General features: G+C 44.6%; 1 protein-coding gene across 1 annotated transcript in view; it reads left to right on the forward strand.

Moving 5' to 3' along the window:
• lrrc49 (leucine rich repeat containing 49) overlaps window positions 1-19922 on the forward strand; it is a gene marked incomplete at both ends in the record, with an annotated part of 37883 nt that extends 17961 nt beyond the window's left edge. Inside the window, 8 exons of the mRNA XM_079997980.1 lie at window positions 3109-3192; window positions 4740-4915; window positions 6309-6404; window positions 15222-15456; window positions 15868-16053; window positions 16615-16724; window positions 19319-19472; window positions 19707-19922. Coding sequence (XP_079854106.1) covers window positions 3109-3192; window positions 4740-4915; window positions 6309-6404; window positions 15222-15456; window positions 15868-16053; window positions 16615-16724; window positions 19319-19472; window positions 19707-19922 — 1257 coding nt within the window. The remainder of the gene's footprint in view (window positions 1-3108; window positions 3193-4739; window positions 4916-6308; window positions 6405-15221; window positions 15457-15867; window positions 16054-16614; window positions 16725-19318; window positions 19473-19706) is intronic.
• Between the last annotated feature and the right edge of the window lie 4815 nt (window positions 19923-24737).

Consider the following 24737-nt stretch of genomic DNA (forward strand, 5'->3'; position numbering starts at 1 on the left):
ACAATCCCACGTGGGGTTACTGAATATGCACACAGGGTGTTGGGATCACAGGACATTTCTTATAAAATTGTGTTAAATGGGTTTGGAATGCATCATAATTTCTTTATAATCTTTTTGTGCTCCTTCCTTGCTCTATGATGTACTTTATAATAATATTAGCAATAGTTGTGAATTGTAAAGCATAGCATTTCAGAAACTGGCTGCAAAATTATAATAAATATAATACATTTAAATAAAGAAGAAGAAAATTGTCACACTCTAATTGCTGTTGTCACAAGAATTTCAGAACCTTAAAACAGGGTCAAGTGTTTTAACATGTAATATGGAGTTTTGAAATCTTAAATGAAACTCTTGATAATAAGAAATTATAGTTGCTAATCAAAGATAGTATACTCAATAACGGTATTATTTAATTTGTCATAGAATCTCTAACTACTGCTTCACTGATCCACATCTTATTTTAAGCTTTTAACTTTTTATTTGTCCATAAAAGCAGTCAATCATTCACAGTTCATGAAGCAGCTCCAGGTCATAGTTATTTAAAAAAATATTATTTAACCTGTGCTGTCAGCATGCTTGGCATACAACAGAGTATATGTATGCCATTGCATCTAGGACAGAGTTAGTCTGGAAGCGGAGTTCAACTTCTCAACCTGCAATACCAATCTTTATTCATTCTTTAATCATCAACTGCTTCGACAACTCTGTCCTGTGGACGACCTGTGGGATGATGAGAGCACAGCTTTTTGTTACACAGAACCACCGCCAATCCCCCTCTTTGGAGAACCATCTTACCATGTTTTGGTCTTTAAACAGGGGGGGAATCACCACAGGTGAGACAAATAAACATAGAGCCAAACAACAACATGTACATTTAAAAGTAAACATAGAAATATCAGAAGACAGAATGTATTGCAAAAGCAAAGTTAATTAAGTCCATGAAAACTGGAACAGCAATTCAGCACGTGGCCTCTTCCTGTCATAGTTATGGCGGTAAAGAGGGAGGAAAGGAGAAGGGTGTAATCAGGAGGGTGTTCGGGGATGTGTTCAAAGCAGGTGCTGGTGGTGTGTGTGTTAGTGCACAGGACTTGCCCAAATGGTTCTGGTCTTTGAGGTTGGAATTATATCGTAGCGCCTCAAAGCAGCTGAAAAGGCCCTGAAGCCCTCTAGTGAGTCCAGCAGCCGTACAGACACTCCACGACCGCAGGAAAGCCCCAAGCACCCCCCCCCCTGCAGCCACAGAAGAGCCCCCAGCGCCCAGGGAAGCCAGGAGCCTGCGAGCAAACACCCACGCATGGCCCCCAGGAGCATAAACCAGTCCCAGAGAGCACGAGGAGACCCTGCACCGATGAGGTGCACACAAACAACCCACCCCCACGCGCAGGCACAAGGCGCAGAACTCGGGCCGTGGACTCCAGGCACGGACCACACGCCTGGAGCCAGGTCCCGCGACGACAGACCACTACCCACTAGAACTGCCCGCCCCACAGGCGAGCAGGCAGGCCCACCAACGCCCCATGTAAAGGCGAGGCCCGTCATACTGCAACCAGCTAGACGCCCCACCCGGCCGCAAGCCCCGAGCTCCAGGTCCTAGTTCAAATCTACAGATTGCTGCAGTGGCTTTTTCTGCAACATTTGTAATTTCCCTGTTTGATATCTTTGTGTTACAGGTAAAACCAGAACTCAATATACAGTATGTATAAAACAGACCTATGAGTTTATTCCACATCCTGCTCTGATAACATGATGTCATTGTATTCCCACCATATGCCAACATGGCACTTTAGGGAATCCGAATGTGTTTAGTGGCTGTGGTGTAGGCAGGGAGTGCGACAAGTCTGAGCTTGAACTTGTTAAAATAACGTGCAGATACCACACACCTTGCCCCCAGAACATAAAGCTGCAGTCAATTGAATAATATTATGTTATTGATTTTTATTTTTTATTTTAGGTCATAAATGTTGCCGTGGGAGGATAAAATAAATAAACAAATAAATAAATAATAATAAAAAATAACTTCAGAGGCAGCACGCTGAAAAAAGAACATTTTATTTATTTTTTTCATAAAACTACTTTAGATTTATGTTTTCAGCTGACAGGCACTGTTGAATCCACTCAATCTGTAGTGTAACACTTCTGTAGGGAAACTTGGCAGCCATTACACATCAAGATTTTCCACTGTATTGTCTGACATGGAAAATTCACCCCTGACTCACCATGCTGCCAATAGGAGCAAACTGTTAATGCAATATGGATCACTTCTTTGAAATGATGATAGACAAATGGGAACAAACAGCAGCGCTGCTCGTCTCTGCTGGTTCCCCAGCAACATGTTCTAATATTTTATTCTCAACTTCATACATACAATTTTGCTGACTTGAACTGATTACATATTTGTAAGTATTACTCACCTGCTAGAGATGACAGACTAAAAACATTGAAACTGACTTATCAACTGAAAATAATTATGATCTAATATCTTTTCAGCCTTGTTCACCAGGATTGTGAGGACAGACTAACAAAGATGTAGAGAAGGACATATTTTTTATATTTACAATAATGACTCTTGGTAATGAATAACATATTGATCATTCATCACAGAGTGAGAAAAATACCATATACCTCGCTAAATATACCAATCTTTCTCAACATTTTTTTTTAATGAGCAACAAAACAAGTGGCCTATGGCATCAAAACTGTTCTTGTTTAATCCAATAAAAATTCCATAAAGGGGATGCTACTTGTTCCAGAGCCAGACAGGCAGTTTACATGTATTGATCACACCGAGGCAGCTCCCCTGTGCGCTGGCCACAAAGAGCTGGAAATCCTGCATCTATCAGCTGGTGCTCAGTATATTGGCAGCATTGCATTGTGGGATGCATGGGCTGTGCCCAACAGCTGTGCTCGACTGATCCCAGACTGAAAGTCAGACAGATAATCCTGTGATAGAGCCGGCTGGTGTGAGATTCTCTGCACATCCTCCTCTCTGCACCACTCCAGTCCAAAATATGGTCTGTTGTGACCCCCCCCCCCCACCCCCGATTCTCTTTAATAATTCAGAGGCTGTGAATGGAGCGACACCCTGATTGTACCGGCTGTGTCTTTCAGGACGAGGACCGGCGCATGGCTGGCGTGCAGGCCCGAAAAGACGAAGAGAAGAGAAAGGAGACCCACAAGCAGGCCATTCATAAGGTACCGCTCACATGACCTGGTTCGGTGTCTTTGTTTGAATGCAAATCCACGCGTGTGCCGGTGTCGCTCTGTAGCATGTGTCGAGCTTGGTGTGAAGTAACCGCAGATGGTGAACACAATTTGGTAGACAGGGCTCTCATAACATACTGTAGCTCCGTCACACGGAGGTCACTGGTGAGTGTTGGTGACACAATTGGTTTTGGAGTGTAGCGCGTTCGCAGAATATTTTATATATTTGTTTTTTAATTGCGCTCTACAGTTTAGCCCAAAAATGTCATGATGATTATTATTAAATTGAATTTAGGATTTGAATTGTAATCACTCACTTTGACCTCCGGGGCCGTGCTGACATGCTCTCTGAATCATTTTACCTTTGGAAGCACCGTGATTAGGCTGTTTTTAATGATGCTGTGTGTGTTGAGCTAGTTTGTCCCTGATACACTATTCCCTTCGGTGGCGGTGGCGGTGGCGGCGCACTGTTGCCATATGTGTCAAAGTGCAATTATAAGGACTGTGCTTTATTAAGAGCATTTTTGTGGTTGTTCCCCTGCAGATTTTGGTTTGCTCTATTGTCAGATTGTATGCCCATGGGCTTTTGGTCACGAACGAAACAATAAGGCCCAGATCCAGAGTGTCCTGAAGGGCCCTTTGGAGTGTGTGTGTGTGTGTGTGTGTGTGTGAGAGAGTTTTTACATTCACACAGCTCAATGAGCTCAAATACACTCATATGTCCATGCGTGCATGCAGTGTGTGCACGATGCGTCTCGCTGCATCTGAACTTTAGTGCTGGCTCTTGCTAAAAGAGGTCCCTCTGCACGGGCACTGATTACCTCAGTAATCCCCCCCCACCCCGTAATCCGTGTGGTTGAGAAAATGATATGTTCAAGGCTGTAATGTGAGCAAAGTATTCAATGAGGATGACTACTGGCTCAGCTCCACATCTGGGAGTGGCACATTCCACACCTGAGTGTATCGAAACTGAATACGGTCTTAAAAAAAAACCAAAGCATAAAAAAAACATTCTTCATTGGTGCAGAGCAGCAGGAGCTTCAGTAGCAATGTTTGCAGGAAAAAAAAGTCAATTCGACTCAGGTCCGGGTTTTTGGTGAGAAGCGTAAGACTTTGTAATTATTTTGGACAGGTGGTAGTTACCACACCCGACAATGTATTGACAAGCAGAATGTTGCAACATAGATTAGATATATGAATTGGAAGTACAAATTATTGACACTCATTATTGACATTCATTGACACTGAAGAGTTGGGTCATAGCTGTCACCAAGAAATTCAAAAACAAATGCACGCTCGCGGTTCAGCAAAGTCTTCATTTTAAAATAATTAAAACTGTTTAACGAAGGGACACACTCGCTGCTTCTGTCTGTGGTGACGAGAAAGAAAGGAGAGCCATGGCATGATCGGCGTGCTCGCAGAGGGCCCAGGAGAGTCATCACCTGAACCTGTGTGTGTGTGTGTGTGTGTGTCTGTGTGTGTGTGTGTGTGTGTGTGTGTGTGCGTGTGTGCGTGTGCGCGTGCTCGCGTGCGCGTAGGAGAAGAGGCGCCTGGCCATCCGTAATGCCGCCCAGCAGTGGGAGGGCGTTCGCGCCGGCCAGGAGCTTCCTCCTCAGAATGGAGCAAAGGAAGAGGTCAGTCCGGAGAACAGCCCCGCCCACAGCCCCGCCCAGACCAACGGCCTCACGCAGGAGCCTTCTCCAGATGAATCGAGGTGAGGCCCACGTCTGGGTCAAGTATTTATGTCGCTATCTATAGGATCGCGGACATCATACTATAGCGTTGGATTGAATCGGATGAGGGTTGCGACCTGCTTCTCTTAAGATTACAACCAATATTGGTTCACACACAAGATATGAAGTTGGATGCTGTGTCCAGGGATGTTTCTAGCGTTCAAAGATGTCGCCTATAGGAAGCCCTGACCAGTTCCCAAAATGACAAGCCCTGTAACTGGTTCTCTCTCTCTGTCTCTCTGTTTATCTCTCTCTGTTTATCTCTCTCTCTCTCTCTTTCTCTCTCTCTCTCTCCCTCTCCCTCTCTGTTTATCTCTCTCTCTCTCTCCCTCTCTCTGTCTCTCTGTTTATCTCTCTCTCTCTCTCCCTCTCTGTCTCTCTGTTTATCTCTCTCTCCCTCTCTCTGTCTCTCTGTTTATCTCTCGCTCTCTCTCTCTCTCTCGCTCAAAATGCGTGCGTGTGGAGTAGATCTGCTGCTTGAAAGACACAGACACAAAACGTTTTACATTTTCAAAGGCTTTAATGCATGATCGGAATGACATTCATATATCTGGGGCTATTTTTTTATTACTCTTTTTTTAAATCACTATATCCTGGGATAATCATAAAACATTCGGGGCTGAAGCACCGGATGCCCACCGATGCCGCTGACTGGGTCAATCGAACTACTTACTGTAGCGTGGTTTATTAAAAACATAAATACAAAGCTAATATTGTGCTTAGGTCACTTACAGTTCTGAAGCTTTGGTGGGAAGACATTACAGGTACAAGCACAATTGACCACAGTGCTGTCCTCTGGTCTCAAGTCCTCATTTTGACTCTGTCTCGTCTAGACTCTGAATTTACTCTCAATAATATAAAATAATGTAATATAAAGCTCTCAGTATTATGACACTTCTTTTAGATTTTAAAATCGAAAATATAATATATATGTATATACTGTATGTGTGTATATATAAGTCTATACACTGTATGTATATATGTTTACTGTATGTATATATGTATGTAAATAAAAAACACTCTTATTTGTTCATTTTTGAATTAAATGCAACAGTTTGTAGTAACTCCTGGCTGTTCTTGATGAGCAGGTTGGTGCCTTGTCCTCCTGCCTTCCCCATTGGAATGAATGAATGAATGAATGAATGTGTGTGTGAATGGGAGGCAACCATTGTGAAGTTCCTTTGTATCTGTCGACAAAGGCACTATATCAAACGCAGTCCATTTACCAAAACCTTTGGTATAAATGTACAAGCTTACCGAGTTATTTTGTGCTGTTTGCCATTCAACCCTGCATTTCAGTGTGTCTTTGAGCCTGAAATTATTGTAGAAAGTGGAGTTTCTGGTGTAACGAACATGTGCTTATTGTTTTAACAGAAGGGTGAGTCCAGTGTCAGGACCTGAGCGACCAACAGGTGCCAGCGAGAACAGATTTCGTGCCAACAGCCGCCCAAACAGCCCACGAGACCCCAAGTAAGTAAGAGCACCAACAGTATTTTGTTACAGGACAATATGTGAAAGAATGTCATTGATATACGAGGTGTGACACTGCACTCTTTATCATTTTGACACCTTCTTTCACGGAACAACGAGTTGTAGTCAAACCCATCTATAACCATCCAGTTCCAGACAAATGTAGGTTCTTTTTATTTTTTCGCTGAGTGCCATCTGTATCTGCATGAGGTATGAGGGAGGAGCCAGCTCTGACTAACTCACACAAAACTCTAATAAGGTGGCTGATGAATTGTCTTGTAAAATACATTTGTTTGATTTTGTTCACTTTATGACACTGTCATAGTAAAAGCTTATAATAGTAACAATACACACCCATCTTATGAAGAAGAGCTAACCCAAAAAATTGGGTCATTTAATTTGCTTCCGTCAATGACTGATGGTAACTTGCATAATACCACTTTCCCACTGCACCAAAAACCCGGTAACACCCGCACACCAACATCTGGCTTTTATCATTAGTGGGAAAGGTACAGTAACATCTGTGTTTCAGTCCCCGGTCCAATGACCCTGCAATCCACACAGGTTTTTATCGGCTCCGGCTCCGATCTGCTCTGATGTAAACACGACACCCGGGTCGTCGCGCTAATTTTGGCCCCTTTACCTGCGCGATGCGACACGCACTGACGTTCCCGGACGTTGTCGCGTAAATAGACAGGAATATCGCTGTATCATTCCATCATTTCATATCCCATTTAGAATCCCAAATCAAAATCAGAAGTTGTTGACTTTTTTCCCGCACGGGGGACCATGAACTGTCCCACAGACCACAGTGGAGCTCCCCGCCGGGCTCCAGCACCGCCCCAAGCCGGTCTCCGGGTGCGCGCACCGGTTCTTCAGTGATCCAGTATAGATATACCAACGATTATAAATCTTTTGTAGGAACGGAGAGAACCCAGTCTCGCTGGGTGATCAGGGTTTTTTGGGGTTTTTTTGCGAATTTGTACATTTAAATGTTGTTTGTTTAAATTGCTGTCTCCTCTATTATTTTTTTTCCCAATCACACGGGAAACATGACACGCCCCTTTTCCGCCGCGTTCATGACCTCAGCATTTCTCCTGGCAATGGGCAAGGTGTCAAACAACTATTTTACCGGGTTTACCCGCGTTTAAAACACCCGGATATTCCCGCTAATTTTGTTGTAAAAACGGTATAATTTGTATTTTTCTGCTTTGCAACGTTTCTAACTTTCTTATTGGCTTGAAATATCCCTTAAATTTGGATGGAAACATATGATTGCAGAATCGAACAAGATTGCAAAATTATTAAAATAATTGCGATCGTGAGATTCTGTAATAACTGTGACAGCTCTATCTCAGACAAGCATCCCTCACCCAGGGTGAGTGTCTATCTTCACTCAGGAAATGCTGAAGTCCAGCAGTGTTGGACATCATTCACTCACTATATTTCTTTGTGTTGTATTCATTTTTTTGTAGTGCAGTTGTCCGGGTTTAGCAAAGTAACAGATTTGATCTATGCACCAGCCGTTGTGTCCAAATGTTGTCAAAAATATGTCTGAGATGCAGACTGAAACTCTAACCTCGTCCTGGCCACTGCCTTCACTCCGCCCAGGCCTGGTTGGTGCGATGTTCACATGGTTCTCAAAAGAGGAATACCAGGGACAGACCTCCCTGAATGCACTCGGTATAATATGTCAACCGCGGTGTTATGTGCTCTCTGGCTGAACCGGGAAGGGGTCGTGGTAGAGGAGGGAGACGCGGCCCGGTCCCGGGTTAAGTTATGAGGGGGAGGCTCTTGGACGAACATGGAGGCTGTGTCAAGGACTATTGTCACACATTTTAAATACAGCATTTCCTTCCTGCTCCGGGATGTGAAAGTGTCCCCGAAGCACCCATCGCTCATTGGCCGTGGCATTCTTTTACACCGCCTCTGTTGTGTGACTAAACAGGCCACGGTCAGGGTCGGCACTCATACTTCTGTCAATCATCCTCACTGTTAGATTGGGAGGGATATGCATTACTCATGCATTTTATACATTCACTGTCGGACAAAATGACAGCGATCTCCTAAATTAAGAGATGGAGGATGGAAAAAAGAGTAAGGCTGAGATTGAATATAGGTCATAGAAGAGGGCTTCTGATCAGGATGCTTTTGGCCTACAAAGTACTACAGTACGACTTACAGTGAGTATGCTCTTCCGTCTGGTCACAATTTATGATTTCTCAAAGCATGCTTCTGCTTGCTTACTCTAACATTGTCCTAGGGCCGTGCGATACATTAGTATGACATCATTATCGGGAAATCAGACCAGATATTATCCGGGATTCTTGTTATCGTGATGTCGTTGTACGTTGTCTTTAAGGCTGCGTTACGGTAAAGTGACGCAGCCTTTTATCTGAACTGTATTCAGGCTGTTCTTACCAATGCCTCCGTATTATATTCCACATTACCAATCATTGTTTCTCAATTTTTTCTTTCTCAAAAACTCTAGTTTCTCAAATACCTCATGAAAGGAATTGTCATCCAAAATCATCAAATCCAAAATAATGTCAAATTATTGATACCGAGGTCTTCATCCAAAGAATATGGTGACATTTGATTTTGTCAATATTGGCCAGCACTTTTTTTTAACCAAAGAATATGTACTTAGTCTAATTACCTGGCTAGGTAAGGGTTACTATGGCTAAACATTTAAGCTCTTTAGCTCAGACGGTTGGAGGACTCCTACTACTCCAACTTGGCATAAAAACAACCCCTGCTGTGAGGAAGAAGGCAGAGGACTGACAAACTTGCCTCTGATTTATGTGTCTGAGACTCAACACTTTTGAACGACCATCCCACAGCATCAGGGATTCGGTTCTTCCAGGGGACGTGAGAGCTCCCGTGAAATTTCGCAATTGCTCATTTTCTTCCCTCCTTGCCCCTGAAGAGACTATGATCCACGATTTGTGGGAGGCCCCCCGGTGATTGTTTTTGCTTTGTTCTGAAAGATGGTTTGGGCCCCTCTCTGTGCACCGAATCGCTTCTACTGAAACTGCAGATGACGGGCACAAGCTGAAGTGGAGCCCCGGTGTTGAGAGCATATCCAACTGCTGTGTAGGCTCATAGACGTCGACAAGTATGGGAATGTATATTATGTTTCATATTCATAAGGTTTGAGTGGACAGAAATGGACGGCGCAAAGTGAAATGAAAAAGGGAAGACCGTTGGTTGTCTTGGTCTTGACGTGTGTTTAGTTATATTGCAGATACGCTTAAATGCTGATTGGATTGTTGATGGTATATTGACTAAGTTCAGGTATGGTCTATAAGACAGTCCCAGTGGCCAATGGACTAAATTTGCCAACACCAGGCAAGAAGTGACCAAGTCATTCAATTCAGAAATTGACTGTTGCCGTTGACAACATATCTTTTACATCACAATGTCTTTATTTTAGTTTGTGTTGTTAATAACTGCACAGCCCAGCAATATGGGCAGAATTGGAATATTACTTTTAATGTAAACGACTCTCTTTCATTGATCATAGTCAGAAAGTCCGAAGCAGAAAGAGATATGTTTGCCTAATATGTACAAAATATTAAAATCAATCCCTTTTTTTTTTAGAGAACTGGCTGATTGAAGCACTGCTGGTATTTGTCAAGTCAAAGTCACAAACTTCATAATTCCACAGCCCCTGCAAGGCCCAAATGGCACACACAGTGAGGTATGAACCTCCTAAAGATTTACAACTGATATGTTTATGAGTTGAATCAACTAGTTGTGCCAATGTCTCTAACAAATTCTACATTTTCAGAAAGGTTAAAGATATGAATGTGACGGAAAATAATAATCATGATAGCAATTAAGGAGAACTGTGTGTCTGTCTGTCTGTCTGTCTGTCTGTCTGTCTGTCTGTCTGTCTGTCTGTCTGTCTGTCTGTCTGTCTGTCTGTCTGTGTGTGTGTGTGGCCTACACACTAGCAGACAAATCAGACAAACCGTTTTCTAGAGAGAAAGACCCAAAGCTGCCTTGTGAATTAGACAGTTGCAATATGAGAGGACACTTAAGTAATCCACCAGACTGACTGCTTAATAGGACTAACACCTGCATCATGCCAAGAAGTGCCACTCAAGCAACTTGTTTTCGCTTTTCAACAAAAAAAAATGATGAAAGTTATTCCCAAAAGCACAGTCCAGTTTGCTCTTATGTCTCCCATATGTCGCTATCACACAGAATTTAGGGAATTGAAGACATGTGTATGTTAGGTTCCGTTCAGTTGTGTTTTTTGAAGCTCCTGTTGGATCAACAAGCGGTAAATCTGTCTATCTGTCTATCCGTCTATCTGTCTGTCTATCTGTCTATCTATCTGTCTGTCTGTCTGTCTGTCTGTCTGTCTGTATCTATCGGTCTATCTATCTATCTGTTTATCTATCTGTCTCTCCTGTCTCCCCTGTCTTCCCTGTCTCCTCAGTTCTCGTATCAGAGATTTATATTTTCTGTTTTGGAGCCAATGTCAGGAGGGTAGTGTGGGGCCACCTGGCCGTCTTTCAAGCGTGATTACGGGGGAACGATACGTGACGCAGCTCAAAGCGTGTTTGTGGCACGCTTCCAGGCTCGCAGAGGCTCGTGTTTGGGCTTTATTTGACTCGCGTATCTGCATGTTATGCTTCATCCCCTGCCTTACTGCTCAACGTGTCCTGATCCACAAGCCTTTGGCAAAGTCAGGCCTTGGGGTGTGGTATTTTATTTTTTATTTTTTATTTTTTTTTCTCTCCACAATTAAGCTGTCACTCAGGAACTGGCGCCTATCTGTCTAACACTAGCCATAACCTCCTGTCCGGGGTCTCCCAAAATCTTTACAGTAAATGGGACTAAGTACAGCTGTGGATCATTTGAACCGATTTTTAATAATAATTATATTTCAATTCCCCTGTTTTCTTATTCCTGATTTCTGAAGCCTATCCTAGATTTCTACATGAATATACCAAGGAGACACCCTGAATGGGACGTCAGTCCATAGCAGTCACACACCAGGGTTTGCCCAACTTGAATGTCTAGAATCAGAGTCCTCAAAGTTACATATCACCTCTTTTTCTAAATATAATCCTAAGTGTGTATCCAGAGTCAGCCAAAACTCTCAGTAAAATCCTTCTTCAGAAAATGTCTTTACATTAGAGGTAATCTGGTGTTCTGTTTATTAGGGAGATTAGAGATACACCAAAGTCACTTTTAAAGGGAGCTATTATGCAAAACTCCCTTTTTCAGTACTTGTGCACAGGCATTTGGGTGTCTGTTGGGCCTACTAACACACAAACTGTGAAAAAAGACAACCCAGACAGTTTTGGAAAAAAAAAAAAATTGTACATCAATCTACATTTTTATTTCAGCCATTTATGTGCGATATTCCAGAGAAAACAGCTTCTACCGGCTCTGTTATAGCGTGGTGTCGTTCGCGAACAATTCGAATCTTTTGTGTGAATGAGCTGAACTGAATCACTTCCTGAATCGATCCGTTCATCAGTCAGTTCAGTTGAGCTCTCAGTCAGTTGCGAGCGAACGTGATTTGGAATCACCTTCACTCGCGCTCACTCAGTGAGTGAGTGAATCCTCCATTTCGGCCAAAACATTTGAATCGTTCGCGAACGACACCATGCTATCACAAGCCGGTAGAAGCTGTTTTCTCTATTTGTTTCCTTTTATTTGCTGTGGGTTTTTTTTCTGTGTGTGTGTGTGTTTGTGTCCACGGTAGGTTGACTGTACTGCAGGCTGTGGCGCGCTTCTCCAAACAAAACCAGAGATATATTTAGTTTATTTTATTTTCCTATTTTCAGTTTCCATAACTGAACGAGCCCCAAGCCCCGCCATATCCCACGGTGCTCCAAGCTCCGCACTGCTCCAGACACCGTGGTGAAAGTTGCAACAAACTTTTAAATTATGCCTTGTAGATCTAATATGAGTGAAGATTCAGCCACTGTAATGCAAATGTCTTGCCTCAAATTTGTTCAGAAACAGATTTTAAATGATTTTCCAACTGATAAGTTGAAATAAGTGAAAGTTTACAGAGAAATGCAATGGAATCCCAAGTAAAGCTCAAACCCCCTTGGCTCACTTGGAGGGTTTCTGCACCCACTGAAACAGCCAACATGTTTGAATGGCTCGAATGCATAATCTGAGTGGTATTTTCAGCAGTTTTGGGGACCTCAGAGACCATATATTAACTTGGTGAAAAAGAGCATAATACGTCCACTTTAAGGGAAGATGGTTCACCTGGGTGCTATGGCGGTAACACTCCTGAGCAAAAAGATTGTGAAGACTCCATCTCTGTATGGGAAATCATCTAACCATAAAGGCAAGAATCTGTCTGTCTGTCTGTATATACACCGATCAGCCACAACATTAAAACCACCACTAATAACCACTAATATTGTGTAGCTCCCCCTCTTGTCGCCAAAACAGCTCGGACACGTTGAGACATGGACTCTACAAGACCTCTGTAGGTGTCCTGTGGTATCTGGCACCAAGACGTTAGCACCAGATCCTATGTGTCCTGTAAGTTGTGAGGTGAGGCCCCCATGGATCTGGCTTGTTGTTCCATCTCATCCCACAGATGCTGGATTAGATTAAGATCTGGGGAATTTGGAGACCAAGTCAGCACCTTGAGCTCTCTGTAATGTTCCTCAAACCATTCCTGAACAATTTTTGCAGTGTGGCAGGATGCATTATCCTGCTGAAAGAGGTCACTGTCATCAGGGAATACTGTTGCCATGAAGGGGTGTACTTGGCCTGTAACAATGTTTAGGTAGGTGGTACATGTCAACGTAACATCCACATGACTGCCAGGACCCAAGGTTTCCCAGCAGAACATTGCCCAGAGCGTCACACTGCCTCTGCCGGCTTGCCTTCTTCCCATAGTGCATCCTGCCATCCCTTCCGCAGGTAAACAATGCACACGCACCTGGTCATCTACATGATGTAAAAGAAAAGGTGATTCATCTGACCAGGCCACCTTCTTCCATTGCTCCATGGACCAGTTCTGACTCTCACATGTCCATTGTAGGCGCTTTGGGCGGTGGACAGGGGTCAGCATGGACACTCTGACCGGTCTGCGGCTACACAGCCCCATACACAGCAAGCTGTGATGCACTGTGTGTTCTGACACTTTTCTATCATAACCACTACTACATTTTTAAGCACTTTGTGCTACAGCAGCTCTTCTGTGGGATCGAACCAGACAGGCTAGACTTCGCTCCCCATGTGCATCAATGAGCCATGGACGCCCATGACCCTGTCGCCGGTTCACCAGTTGTCCTTCCTTGGACCACTTTTGGTAGGTACTTACCATTGCATACTGGGAACTGCCCCACAAGACCTGCTGTTTTGGAGTTGCTCTGACCCAGTCCTCTAGCCATCACAATTTGGCCCTTGTCAAAGTGGCTCAGATCCTTACGCTTGTCCATTTTTCATGCTTCATTTTTCCTGCTTCCAATTCATCAACCTCAAGAACTGACAGCGACTGAGTCACAAAGAGTGCGTATAACGTTAACTGGCAGTTTCATCTTCCGTTGTGGATCACAGGACTGAATCATTGACATTTTGTTAAACTGTGCCATTACATTTTTGAACGGGCATGCATTATAAAGTCTTTAATTTTGACCAGGCATGCACTGGTCTATACAATATTAGATGATAGATAATGTTTACATTACAATCTTCAAGGCAAGAGTGAACATGAAAGCAAGATTGTTTTGTTTTCTTCAGCATATGAACTCATTGGTATGGTGATGATGATGTCCAGTTTTGATGTCACAGACTTATGTTGTTGGTGCATCGTTAGCATTTAAGACCTTCCCATTAAAACGGAATGCTTTTCCTCTGAATGACTTGTCAGAAAAGCGGCTTTCCCTTTCTTTCCGTCTTCCCCCTCTCTCCTTCCTTGTAAAACCCAATCTATCTGAACTAATCCTCTGATCTAGTTTATCACACAAAATGCCCCTGAGTTCAGCAAAAACCCTGCCGCTCAGACAGTAGAAGAAACTGTTCCCCGAAAGTGCAGAGAGGATTTACATTTGTGGACGGGGCTTAGAAAGTGTGCCAGAAATGTTCCTGCTTTCAGACAGGTCTCAGTTACAGTGCTGTGTCCCTACCTCTGTGTATCACTGTATACAGCAGAGCTCATCCACTTTTTTCTCTCTTTCTGCCCTTCCCTCTCTGCGCCTTTGTTTCTGTCTCTCACAGTTTCATAAAAAAGAAATCATGCTCAAAAAGATTTTTTGGGATTAGAGCTCCATATTTAAAGGATTATCCTCTGCCCACAGTATGTTCTTCTCTTCTTGGTGGGAGATTTAGATGGTGTGAAATATGAATAGGGGTGATTAGTTTGTCGGAAGGTTGGACCACAATGATCTGTGTCGAGTAGCGGCTGCCCCGACGGCCATTTGATCCTGTGGTATGCCAGGCAGTCCCCTGAGCGTCAGCAGACCTCGAAGGCTCCCTGAGACTCGCCCAGATTCCCCACTCTCACGGCTCCCTTATCAGAGAAGGGCACCTCCTCTGCCGTGCCAAGAAATGGAAAGCAATTAAGCAGCCATGGAAGACAAGTAAGACATTGACAGGACCCCACCAATTTGTTCTCCAGCGACGTAGCCATTCTCTTTTCTCCCCCTGGCTGAGTGCTGGCTTTCTATACTATGTTAAAGGGAAGCAGTTTGGGCGCAGGGGTATCCTTGTAAACCAGATGGTAGTGCAGTCTCAGAGGAGGAAAGCTGGCACAATATGCATCGCTGGTCATCTCCAGGGAGTCTAGCAATGCAAACAGGTTGAGTTGTGTTTGTGTTTCAGGCTGCTGGAGGCGGGGGCCGGTAGCTTGCAGAGCCTGTCCCTGTCAGACAACCACCTGGCGGAGCTGGATGGGGACACCCTGCGTCTATTTGGCCCAGGGGCCCTGGAGGCTCTGGAGAGGAGCTGGGGCGTGCAGACCGCTGGCGTCGTCACCACCATCACCTTCCGCTACATCCACTTTGACACCATTGTGCCAACACTGCCACGCATAAGAGTAAAGTTCCCAAATCTATCGGTGAGAGTCCACCCCCCCCCTGAAGAATGGAGTACTCTGACGTATTAATCGAATTCTGAAGTATTATTAGAATTTCCGAAGGATTATGAATAATTTAGTATACCATACAGCAACATATAGGGAAATATACCACAGTGGAAATGTACAGTGGAAATTAAAAAAAAAATGCAATCATACATTTTATTTTATAGAATCAATCGAATGATTATACATATAAAAAATTATTACGAGCAGTAAAAAAAACAAAACATAAAAAGCATTCAGGAGAAGAGAGGCTGCATTTCAGCCCTTACACAACATTTTTCTAAATACATTTGTTAAGGACTTTTTGAAATGTATTTATTTTTTAAAGCAGAAACTCACCTATGTGTTGATCACCTCAGTTACCCTACGCTCTCGTTGCTCTCGCAGCACCTGATCTTCAAGGAGACCAGCATCAGCCGCCTGCCTCAACTGGCAGCCCTGGCCCAGGTGAGACGCCTGGACCAGCTGACCATCCACCCAGAGGGCAACACCGTGGTCGGCCTGTCCCTGTGGCGCTCCTTCCTCATCTACCGCCTGCACCACCTTAACCTGCAGAGGATCAATGCTCTGGAGGTGTGAACCATCGCTCAGTAGTGGGTCCTCAGGTTCTGTTCGCTGGAGAAACACAGGATAAATTAAATAGACAGTAACATATTTTATGCCATTTCTTTTAATGAGGACAGGACCCAATAATAGTGGGATCGATGGCTTTGAAGACTCATCATGTTTATTCATTCTCGTTATAGATTTATTCACTGCTTTGTTTGAATAAAATCAGCTCTTACATGAAACTCTCTTTGTTCCAGAAATTTGACATGGAATGGAAAAGCAATGCGTCATATGTTGGTATTGTTTTTAAATGAATGCCCTTCCATCATTGTGGTGAGACATGGCGTATCATTGGCCTGATAGGTGCGTTTCTCTCTCCACTGTGAAAAAAAGTGAAACAATTAGCAAATCTGAGTGCTCTCCACACCTCTGCCTCCATGCGGCATACCTCTGAGAAATAACATAAAAAAACATCATTACTGTTCTCCCATAAATACCTACAGCACATTGCCTGTATGGATTGATACAGTATATCTCTAACTGTGTGTCATCATATCAAATTTTAACGTCCATCTGTCTCTCCAGGTGACTATGAATGATGTGATCGCTGCAGAGCGCGTATTCGGGACATTGGGTCACATTGCAGCCACCGAAACTCCACGATGTCGCCTGCTTCTGCTGCTGGAAGAGTCCAGGTGAGCACACAGAACCATACCTGTAACATGAGCACTAGCTGAAATACAGGTGTGCTTCATTCAGAGGTGTGTGCATGCGTGCGTGTATTGCCATCCACTCGCACGTGTGTTGACAACTTAAAAATGAGTCTATATCTAAACAAATGCAAGTTCATATGTTTTGCTTCCAAGTGTGTATGTTAAAACAGCGAGACAATGATGGCACCGAGGGGATTTGGATGCTGTGTGTCATGGAAGGTTGCTAGTGCTGGGATAACACACACATTCCTCTGCAAAGCCAAAAGCACTTAGGCTGTGTCACTCAAGACCCAAGGTACGCACAGCAGCACAAAGCAAACCACTCTGCTGTGTGCATCCTTTAGATATGTTTTCCTTCTTAGATGTATACACCTTTCCTGTCACTGTACTGCTAAAAAACTTCACAGTATTATTGCTTAAAAAACTTATAGCTTATAAAAACATACCTAATGTCCTCTAAGCTCAATGAAAGTCAAAAACTCCCATCGAGTGGGTCTACCTTAAATAAATGTTCTTAAATCCTCATTGCCTGCTCAGAGATACTCAGTAAAAAAAAGTGTCTGTTTTGGACAGCTCACAGATGTAATTAAATGTCACAAAAACTACAAATGGATAATTACAAACAATAGTTAATAGGGCTGTAATTGATGCCGGCTTTTAGTATAAATACAACTCTCTAATGGAGTCTAAGTGCACTCCATTGCTGTTCCATCACGTTGTTGAACTTCCCCGTGACCTCCATTTCCTACTTTGGATGGAAAATACGCACTAGCCACAAGGATGAACATTAGTTTCCCATCAGTGTTGAAATTGTCATTACTGTCACCTGTATTTGGTACTTTTATTTCTCTTCACTAGTCAGAATGATGAGCCCTCGCCACGTTTCCAAAGGAGGGTCTTTTCAAAGGGGCATATTCAGGCATGTTTTTCCTTTTAATTTATTTCTCCAAAATTGTTAAAACAGTGGAAAAACACTGGACGTTGTGGGGGAAAAAAAAAAAAAGAGTCAAATTATTAACTGTTTGGACTAGTGTTTACATTTTCCATCTTAAGGGGATTACTGGAGTGTTCAACGTTCCTTCTGGGCCTTTTGAAGCTGGGCCAGTATGATACCGCTGCGGAGAAGGGATTCTTCTCTGTTTGTATCTCATCAGCGAGAGCGCGGCAGAGATCAGTAAATAGTTGGCTTCATAACGTCTGGAGTCGCACAAATTGTGGACACTTGGAAGAGGTTTTTCGTTCGGTGTTCCATGTTCCTCGGCTGAGAGGAGCCGTCGGAGGGCGTGCCTTGGAGTAGTCCACCGGTTGTTCCCTTCTTGCCAGGCGTACCCTACCTCCTCTACAGGTCATTTCACAGGAGATTATGAATATCCTATGTCTCCAAAAGATGTCATTTGGCTCCGTAGACGTAAATAATCCCAGGATCAGGTTAGAGTGAAATACTCTGTTCTTTATTCATTGATTTGATGGATACATAGCACTGGTAGAAAATGCCCCCACAGATATGCACATACTCGTATAAACTGTACATACAAACACATTATTCACTTAACTTATTCACGCTTACCACATAGTTACTTAGAAAGATGATTTAATGACTCGTGTCGGTTTATGCCAACGCCCCCCCCACCCGAGTGCGCACACACGCGCACGCACACACACACACACATAGACATACACTCTTCCGTGCGCATTCAGATTCCAAATCCATCCATTTAAAATCTGTGTCCTTATTGTTGTAACGTTGCCTCCAGCCGCACGCAAGGAGTATTCCAAAGTTCTGGCATGGTGATGTGAGACGTGTCGGTGCAGCATTGTACAGAGATTTAATACCTATCGACACTCGTATCTGATGTTACGTCCGCTATCGGGTGTCTTCAGCTCACTCCATCCTGCTGCTGAAAACTACAGCAGACGTGTGGATATAAAGTCAATAAACCCGGTGTAAAGGTTTGAGTTGATGAGAGTCGCTCCATCTGCACACATGATGTTTTGTTTTGGTTTTCGCTGGCGGTGCTTCCAGCGCTGTGCCCCGCGATCGTTCTTGACGGACTAGATAAGCGCAGAAAAGAAAAAAAAAAGGAAAAAGGAACGAGCGCAATTAAAGTTATTTCTGGAGAAGCTGAATGGCGCCGGGTTTAGATGTGGCCCGAGAGGACCCATTTATAGACGCTCGCATGCGGCCATTTATCGTAGTACGACCGGGCCGCACGGGAATGAGTTTTCACACCTGGTATGAAAGCATGCGGAATGATGTATAAAAACCGCATCCCTGTATATGACATTTAAGAAAGGAATTAAGCATTTTTGTTTTGAAACTAAGCATTTTTTTTTGCCAAATTGTCAGAGGCAAATGTATAACTTGAGCCTTATTGAACACTATTACCTACTGAAGCTTGTTCTGTCTCCTAAACCATTTATCTCTCATTGTATCTTTCCTGTATCTGTCCCTGTATTTCCATTATCTTCTCCATTTTAACCTCTCGCCTTCCGACTCTCTCTCTCTCTCTCTCTCTCTCTTTCCTTGCATCGTGCCATCTGTCTCCACATTTCTTCCTTCCGTCCCATCGCCGCAGGAAGCGCCAGCTGCAGTTCCTGCTGGACGGACGTGGGCGGCGGGCAGGGCTCAGCCCCGAGGAGCTTCGGGAGAACGGCAAGCTGCTGGGGGAGGGGCTGAGCAGGGCCCTTTTCAACTACCCCTGCAGGGACGGCAGCGCCGATAGCCCGGAGGTCCGTACCCGCTGCCGCCGTGTCTGCCGATCCGCCACGGCATCCGTTGGCCCGCCGCCGCATGGCCACCGGCAGGCTTCGTGATAGCATGATCGCGCAAATTCCCACAACTTTTATTGTCATGTACATGTGTAACTTCGTGAATTAGATCATGGATGTATAAAATTTGAATTAATCAATATGCATATCATAGTGATAATTAGACTGCGATTGGCTCTTCTCCTTCCTCCTCAGGAGGGCGCCGCTGAGTCGTCCGAGCGGGCCGCCATGACGGAGCAGTACCTGCAGGATTTGGTCCAGAGGGCGTCCGACACCAACCTCAAGGGCGAGGCCCTGCACAGACTGTGGCCCTCCATGTTTGTCGAGATGGTCAGAGACTGCGTGCTGGATATGAGGGACCGAGTGGCCTACCGCCAGGCCTGCCTCTCCAGGCTCTCCCAGACCAAGTGAGGGGGACCAAAGGATCAGTGTCGCACACGTGCATGCACACACACACACACACACACACACACACACACACACACACACACACACACACACACACACACACACACACACACACACACACACACACACACAGGCTCGTAAATGTCATCTAGACCAAACATGTCATCTCTTGGCAACTGATCCAATCAAATTGGTTCAGAACCAGTTGGGCATTTCCTCTCAACCGTCTGTAGCCTCATCCTGAAGATGGAAGTAATAGAATGTTCTAGATCCCTGTCGCGGCAGGGACGTGACACGTGTGTGTCGACCGAAGGTACATTTTCACTGAAAAGGACCATAATAGTTGCTTTTGTTTCCCGCGAAATGTTTTGATGCCGTCCCGTTGTTCACGCAGTCAAAGGGACTTATTGGCATCGGGTCCCCGTGGCACGTCCTCTGCACTTTAGAAACCTTCTGAGAAAAAAACACCTCCTTCGCCGTCACCTTCCTCAGCTCCAAGCGACCGACCGACAGGACTCCTCTGTGTCTTAACTCATGTTTCACGTGTTGCTTTCTCACTCTCTCCTGCCTGACCGGACAAGACGGTGCACACAAGACACGTTTTGTTTTCCTTGTCTCTAATGACCACTGATTTTCTGTATTTTACTTACTATTAAAATATTCCCTGTTCAACTCTCAGTCTCGGTGCGTGGCTGCTCGTTTTTTTTTTTGTTTTGTTTTGTTTTGTTTTTTTTCGTCCAAAGATGTGCGCGCCGGTGGCAGGAACACAGCTTCCATGAGCGCCGGAGGTGGAAAGATTAGCTCGACTCGTAACCCCTCATCCATGGCCCAAAAATATGGGGAAATTAAGATTGCTTAAATCGTTCAATTTGGGCTTAGTTCATTCTTGCTCTTATATACTCCATACAAATGAACCTTTAAATACAAGCTTTAGAAGTGTGGATGCTGTATTTTTTTTTTTTATGTAATTACTTTTAAAACTGCAATTCCCTCACTCCGGGCAGCTATGAACGTACCCAGCACTCAAGGTGGATTCACACAAATGATCAACTTCTTTCCTTCCGCCCTCTTAACCAAATTTCCTTTGACAGGATGTCACATTGAATGGAAGTTTTTTATTAACACCTCACAGAACACCGGTCTCGTCAGGAATCGTCTTGCGAGACAGCGAGGCCCCGGCGAGGACAAAAGACGGTCGGGGGGGGACCTCTGGGGTCGGTATGAACCAGGAATGTCCCTGAAGGCACCGCCCCGCCCGGCTGAGCTCGCCTCGCTTTAACCGTACAGCCGGGGGTTGGGGGGAACAAAACACTATTTTTAAACCCTCATTGGATCGGACCCTCTGAGTACGGCAGCGTACAGGAGGTAGGGGAGCACACAAACCACCTACACCCGGGATCCACTACCTGGCCAACCGAGACGCTTAGGGTGAAGGAGGGTGGAGTGTAAGCTTGTGCACTGGGTGCCTCTCAACACTATTGATTATTGTTTTTATTTTTCAATTTATTATTCTACACAAATTATCCCTGAGTCAACAAATAACTTTAATTTCATATTTAATCTATCTATCTATCTATCTATCTATCTATCTATGTATCTATGTAATCATGATGAGTAGTCATGGATATTTTGATGATTTGTGGGGAAACGTATTATATTCCAAATTAGACCACATAAAATATATTTAACAGAACCGTATACCAATAATACTTTATTTTCTGATATGCAAGAATTATTGTACCAGTGTTATTTGAAAGGTTTTGGAATTGCAATATCCGATGACAGAGGGTCACTGTGCGGCATTGCCATGCGCAGTCAATGGGCCGCACTCAATGGTAGCCAATGTCAACAGCAGGCACCTGCGGTGGAGTGGTGAAAGGGAAATGGCGCAGCTGTGGCGGCGAGTGATGTCAAATCGCAGGAATCCAAAATATATATGAGTGTAGATGTTCACGCAGCTTCACAAACAAATGTGTCAATGATAAGGCCGATAATCGCGGGCTTCACATTTAATATTAACAATATTCATCAGCGTGTGCCAGTCTTTCAATCAATTGAACTCAGCCTGTTGATACCTGCATTTTCACTCATTTCCAGAAACAACACGATAAGCAAGTCAGGATGGAAACTATGCCGCTGTGCGTACTTGTCCTGTGCGTGTACTTCACAGTGGTGTTTTTCTGTATTCCTCATAAGAAAAGAAATCTCCAACAAACAAATCCGAAAGCTGTCACAGAAACATGCACATTTCGATAATCCCGCCGAAAAACATCGGCGCAAGCCAAGTTTCCCTTCCTCGGAAACTTTAATAAATTGTGCTTAATCTTGACGTGCAGTGTGATGTGGCACTCGGGGAAGGTTGTGGATATAACTCCGGCCGGATTCAAACGCCCCACGAACCTCCCCATCCCCACGACAAGGCGAGTGCGAGAGCAATAAGTCATTGTGGAGGTGAAGCAGGGAGGGACCCTGACAGTAACTAAACAGAGAAACAGGGGCCTCGCTATCCGTGAGGGGTTAGCACAACATTAGCACGAAGCCATAATCCCACCGCCATTAATAACCACAAATGAAAGAAAGGGCTGTGTAAGGCTTTGCACTGGTATCTTGATGAACCCCCCCCCCCCCCACACACACACACACACACACACACACACTTGTGTTTCCAGCAAAACAAGGGCAGAACCTGCAACGCTGATGTGGGTTGACACATGAGAAATTAATTGCATGAAGTCATGCATTTCTCTGCTTATATTGGAAGCTTAAGAGTGATTATTTTTTTTTCCTCCTCAGGAAATTCACTTTGCACCTTACTCAAAATTAAACAGCAAGACCAGTTTTCTTCCCAGTGCGTCCGGTATGGAGCCGGGCAGCACGCTAACCGAGTTAGCTCAATGCATGGGCGCAGAGGGGATCAGCTAGCCTAGCTCCTGTGAAATGAGGGGAATGCAGCTTCTGGGCATTTCAGGAGCTGACTTATTCAAACGATACCTCTTGCATCTTTATAACAAGGAAAAAAAACAAAAAAAAACCCCCACAACAATAGTTGCCCATCTTTTTAACAGGGTTTCCGCGGTCCTTAAAAAAGTGTTAAAATGTCTTAAATATGATTTTGACCGGACCCCAAAATTGATTGGATTATGAATTTCAGGGATGAAAAAAACTTGCTTTTCTGGCGAATTTCGCTTTCTTCGCGTCAATTTGGGTGCATGTGTGAATCGTCCAGACCCAAAGAGGTTTTTGTTGTGGGGGAGGAGGGTAGGGGGCACACCCTTTTAACCCATTTAACCCATTTTACCCCCCCCCCAGCTACCACTGCATGTATTTCCAACTTGTGGGAAACCCATTTTCCTTCATATACTTTGTACTTTTTTTTTTTTGTTGCCAGCATTGACGTGTAATGGGTGTTAAATTGCATTCATAATGGTCTTAAGCTGAACTTGCTGAAACCTGCAGAAACCACGTTTAAAGTTGTGGCTTAATTCTTTTTTTTTTTTTTTTTTTTTCTTTTTTTTGAACCAGCCTCTTCGGATGTGTGAAGTCGGTTTATTAAGTCGTAAATCAAAGTAGCCGGCGCTGTTCCGTGCTGCCAAAAAGCCATCGCTCCGTACCCAAAAAGGCGCCGGCTCCATAAGCAGAGGCCGACAAGCTCTCCACTATTGAAAACCAAATCACAGCAAGCATGTTCTCTCTGCTATTTGCACATCTCTATCTTCTTTTTGTAAATACTATTTCTGTTCAACCGTTTTTCTCCCCCGTGTATTCTGTTTTCAGGAAGGCCCTCTTTTGTACGCCGCCGTTGGCTCCTTCGCGGCTGCACAGTCGTACGTTAATAATGTTTGACAGTCGGACGCCGGGCGCTGACCCTGCTGGAGAGCCCTCCGCAAATCCCCCCGGTTGTGGGGCGGAGCCGCGGGTTTGGAGCGACGGCCCCCTGGGCATCCAGCGGCTGGTAACGGGGCCTGCTGCTGGGATGTGTGCGAGGCCGCGCCGCGCCGCACCAGCGGGTTTTCGCGGGCGATGCCGGAGCCCGAGGAGCGACGAGGGGCCACGCCGCCTCGCGGAGCGAAACGCAAACTTTCGATGGTGGGGGGGAAACGATGAGACCTGCGAGGTCAAAAGAGGAGGCTGTAGGTGCGCAGCGCACGTGCACGCCGTCCGCTGAGGCGGCGTGTTCCAAAAGACAACACTTTTTTCCCCCCTTTTAAATCCTTAAATCCTCAGCACAGATATTTGCACTTGCTACGAATGCAAATCAAATAGATGGAGGTGGAATCGTGGATGGAGTAAACAAATGTTCCCGCCAGTGAAGTGATCCAGTGTTCACCCAAAACTGTATCGCCAACAAGTCACTCTTTTTTTATAGTTTGCCCAAGAAAGACTCGATCGTTTTGTGATGCGCTCTGTGTGTGTGTGTGTGTGTGTGTGTGTGTATGTGTGTGTGTGTGTGTGTATGTGTATGTGTGTGTGCGTGTGTGAGGTGAGTGCGACGCACGATCAGTTTGACGGACACCCCTCCTGCCCGGGACGCTTCTGGGTCCGTTCACCCGTGACCGTGAGGTTTGGAAACACCGGGGTTAAAGGTGAATTCCTGAGCAGCAGCCACACGCACGCACACACACACGCGTGCACACACACACACAGACACACACACACACACACAATAGATACATACAATAATACACTGGATCTGGTTTTAAATCCCTCAGGTGATAATTAGGGGGCTACACACAGAAACCCCTTACATCACAGTTTGCCCTGAACAGGAATAACGAAAAGAATTTAGCAGCAGCGTAATAAAGGAGCAGCCTTTTGTAC

The sequence above is a fragment of the Zeus faber genome (assembly GCF_960531495.2).
Source record: "Zeus faber genome assembly, chromosome: 3".
NCBI lineage: Eukaryota > Metazoa > Chordata > Actinopteri > Zeiformes > Zeidae > Zeus > Zeus faber.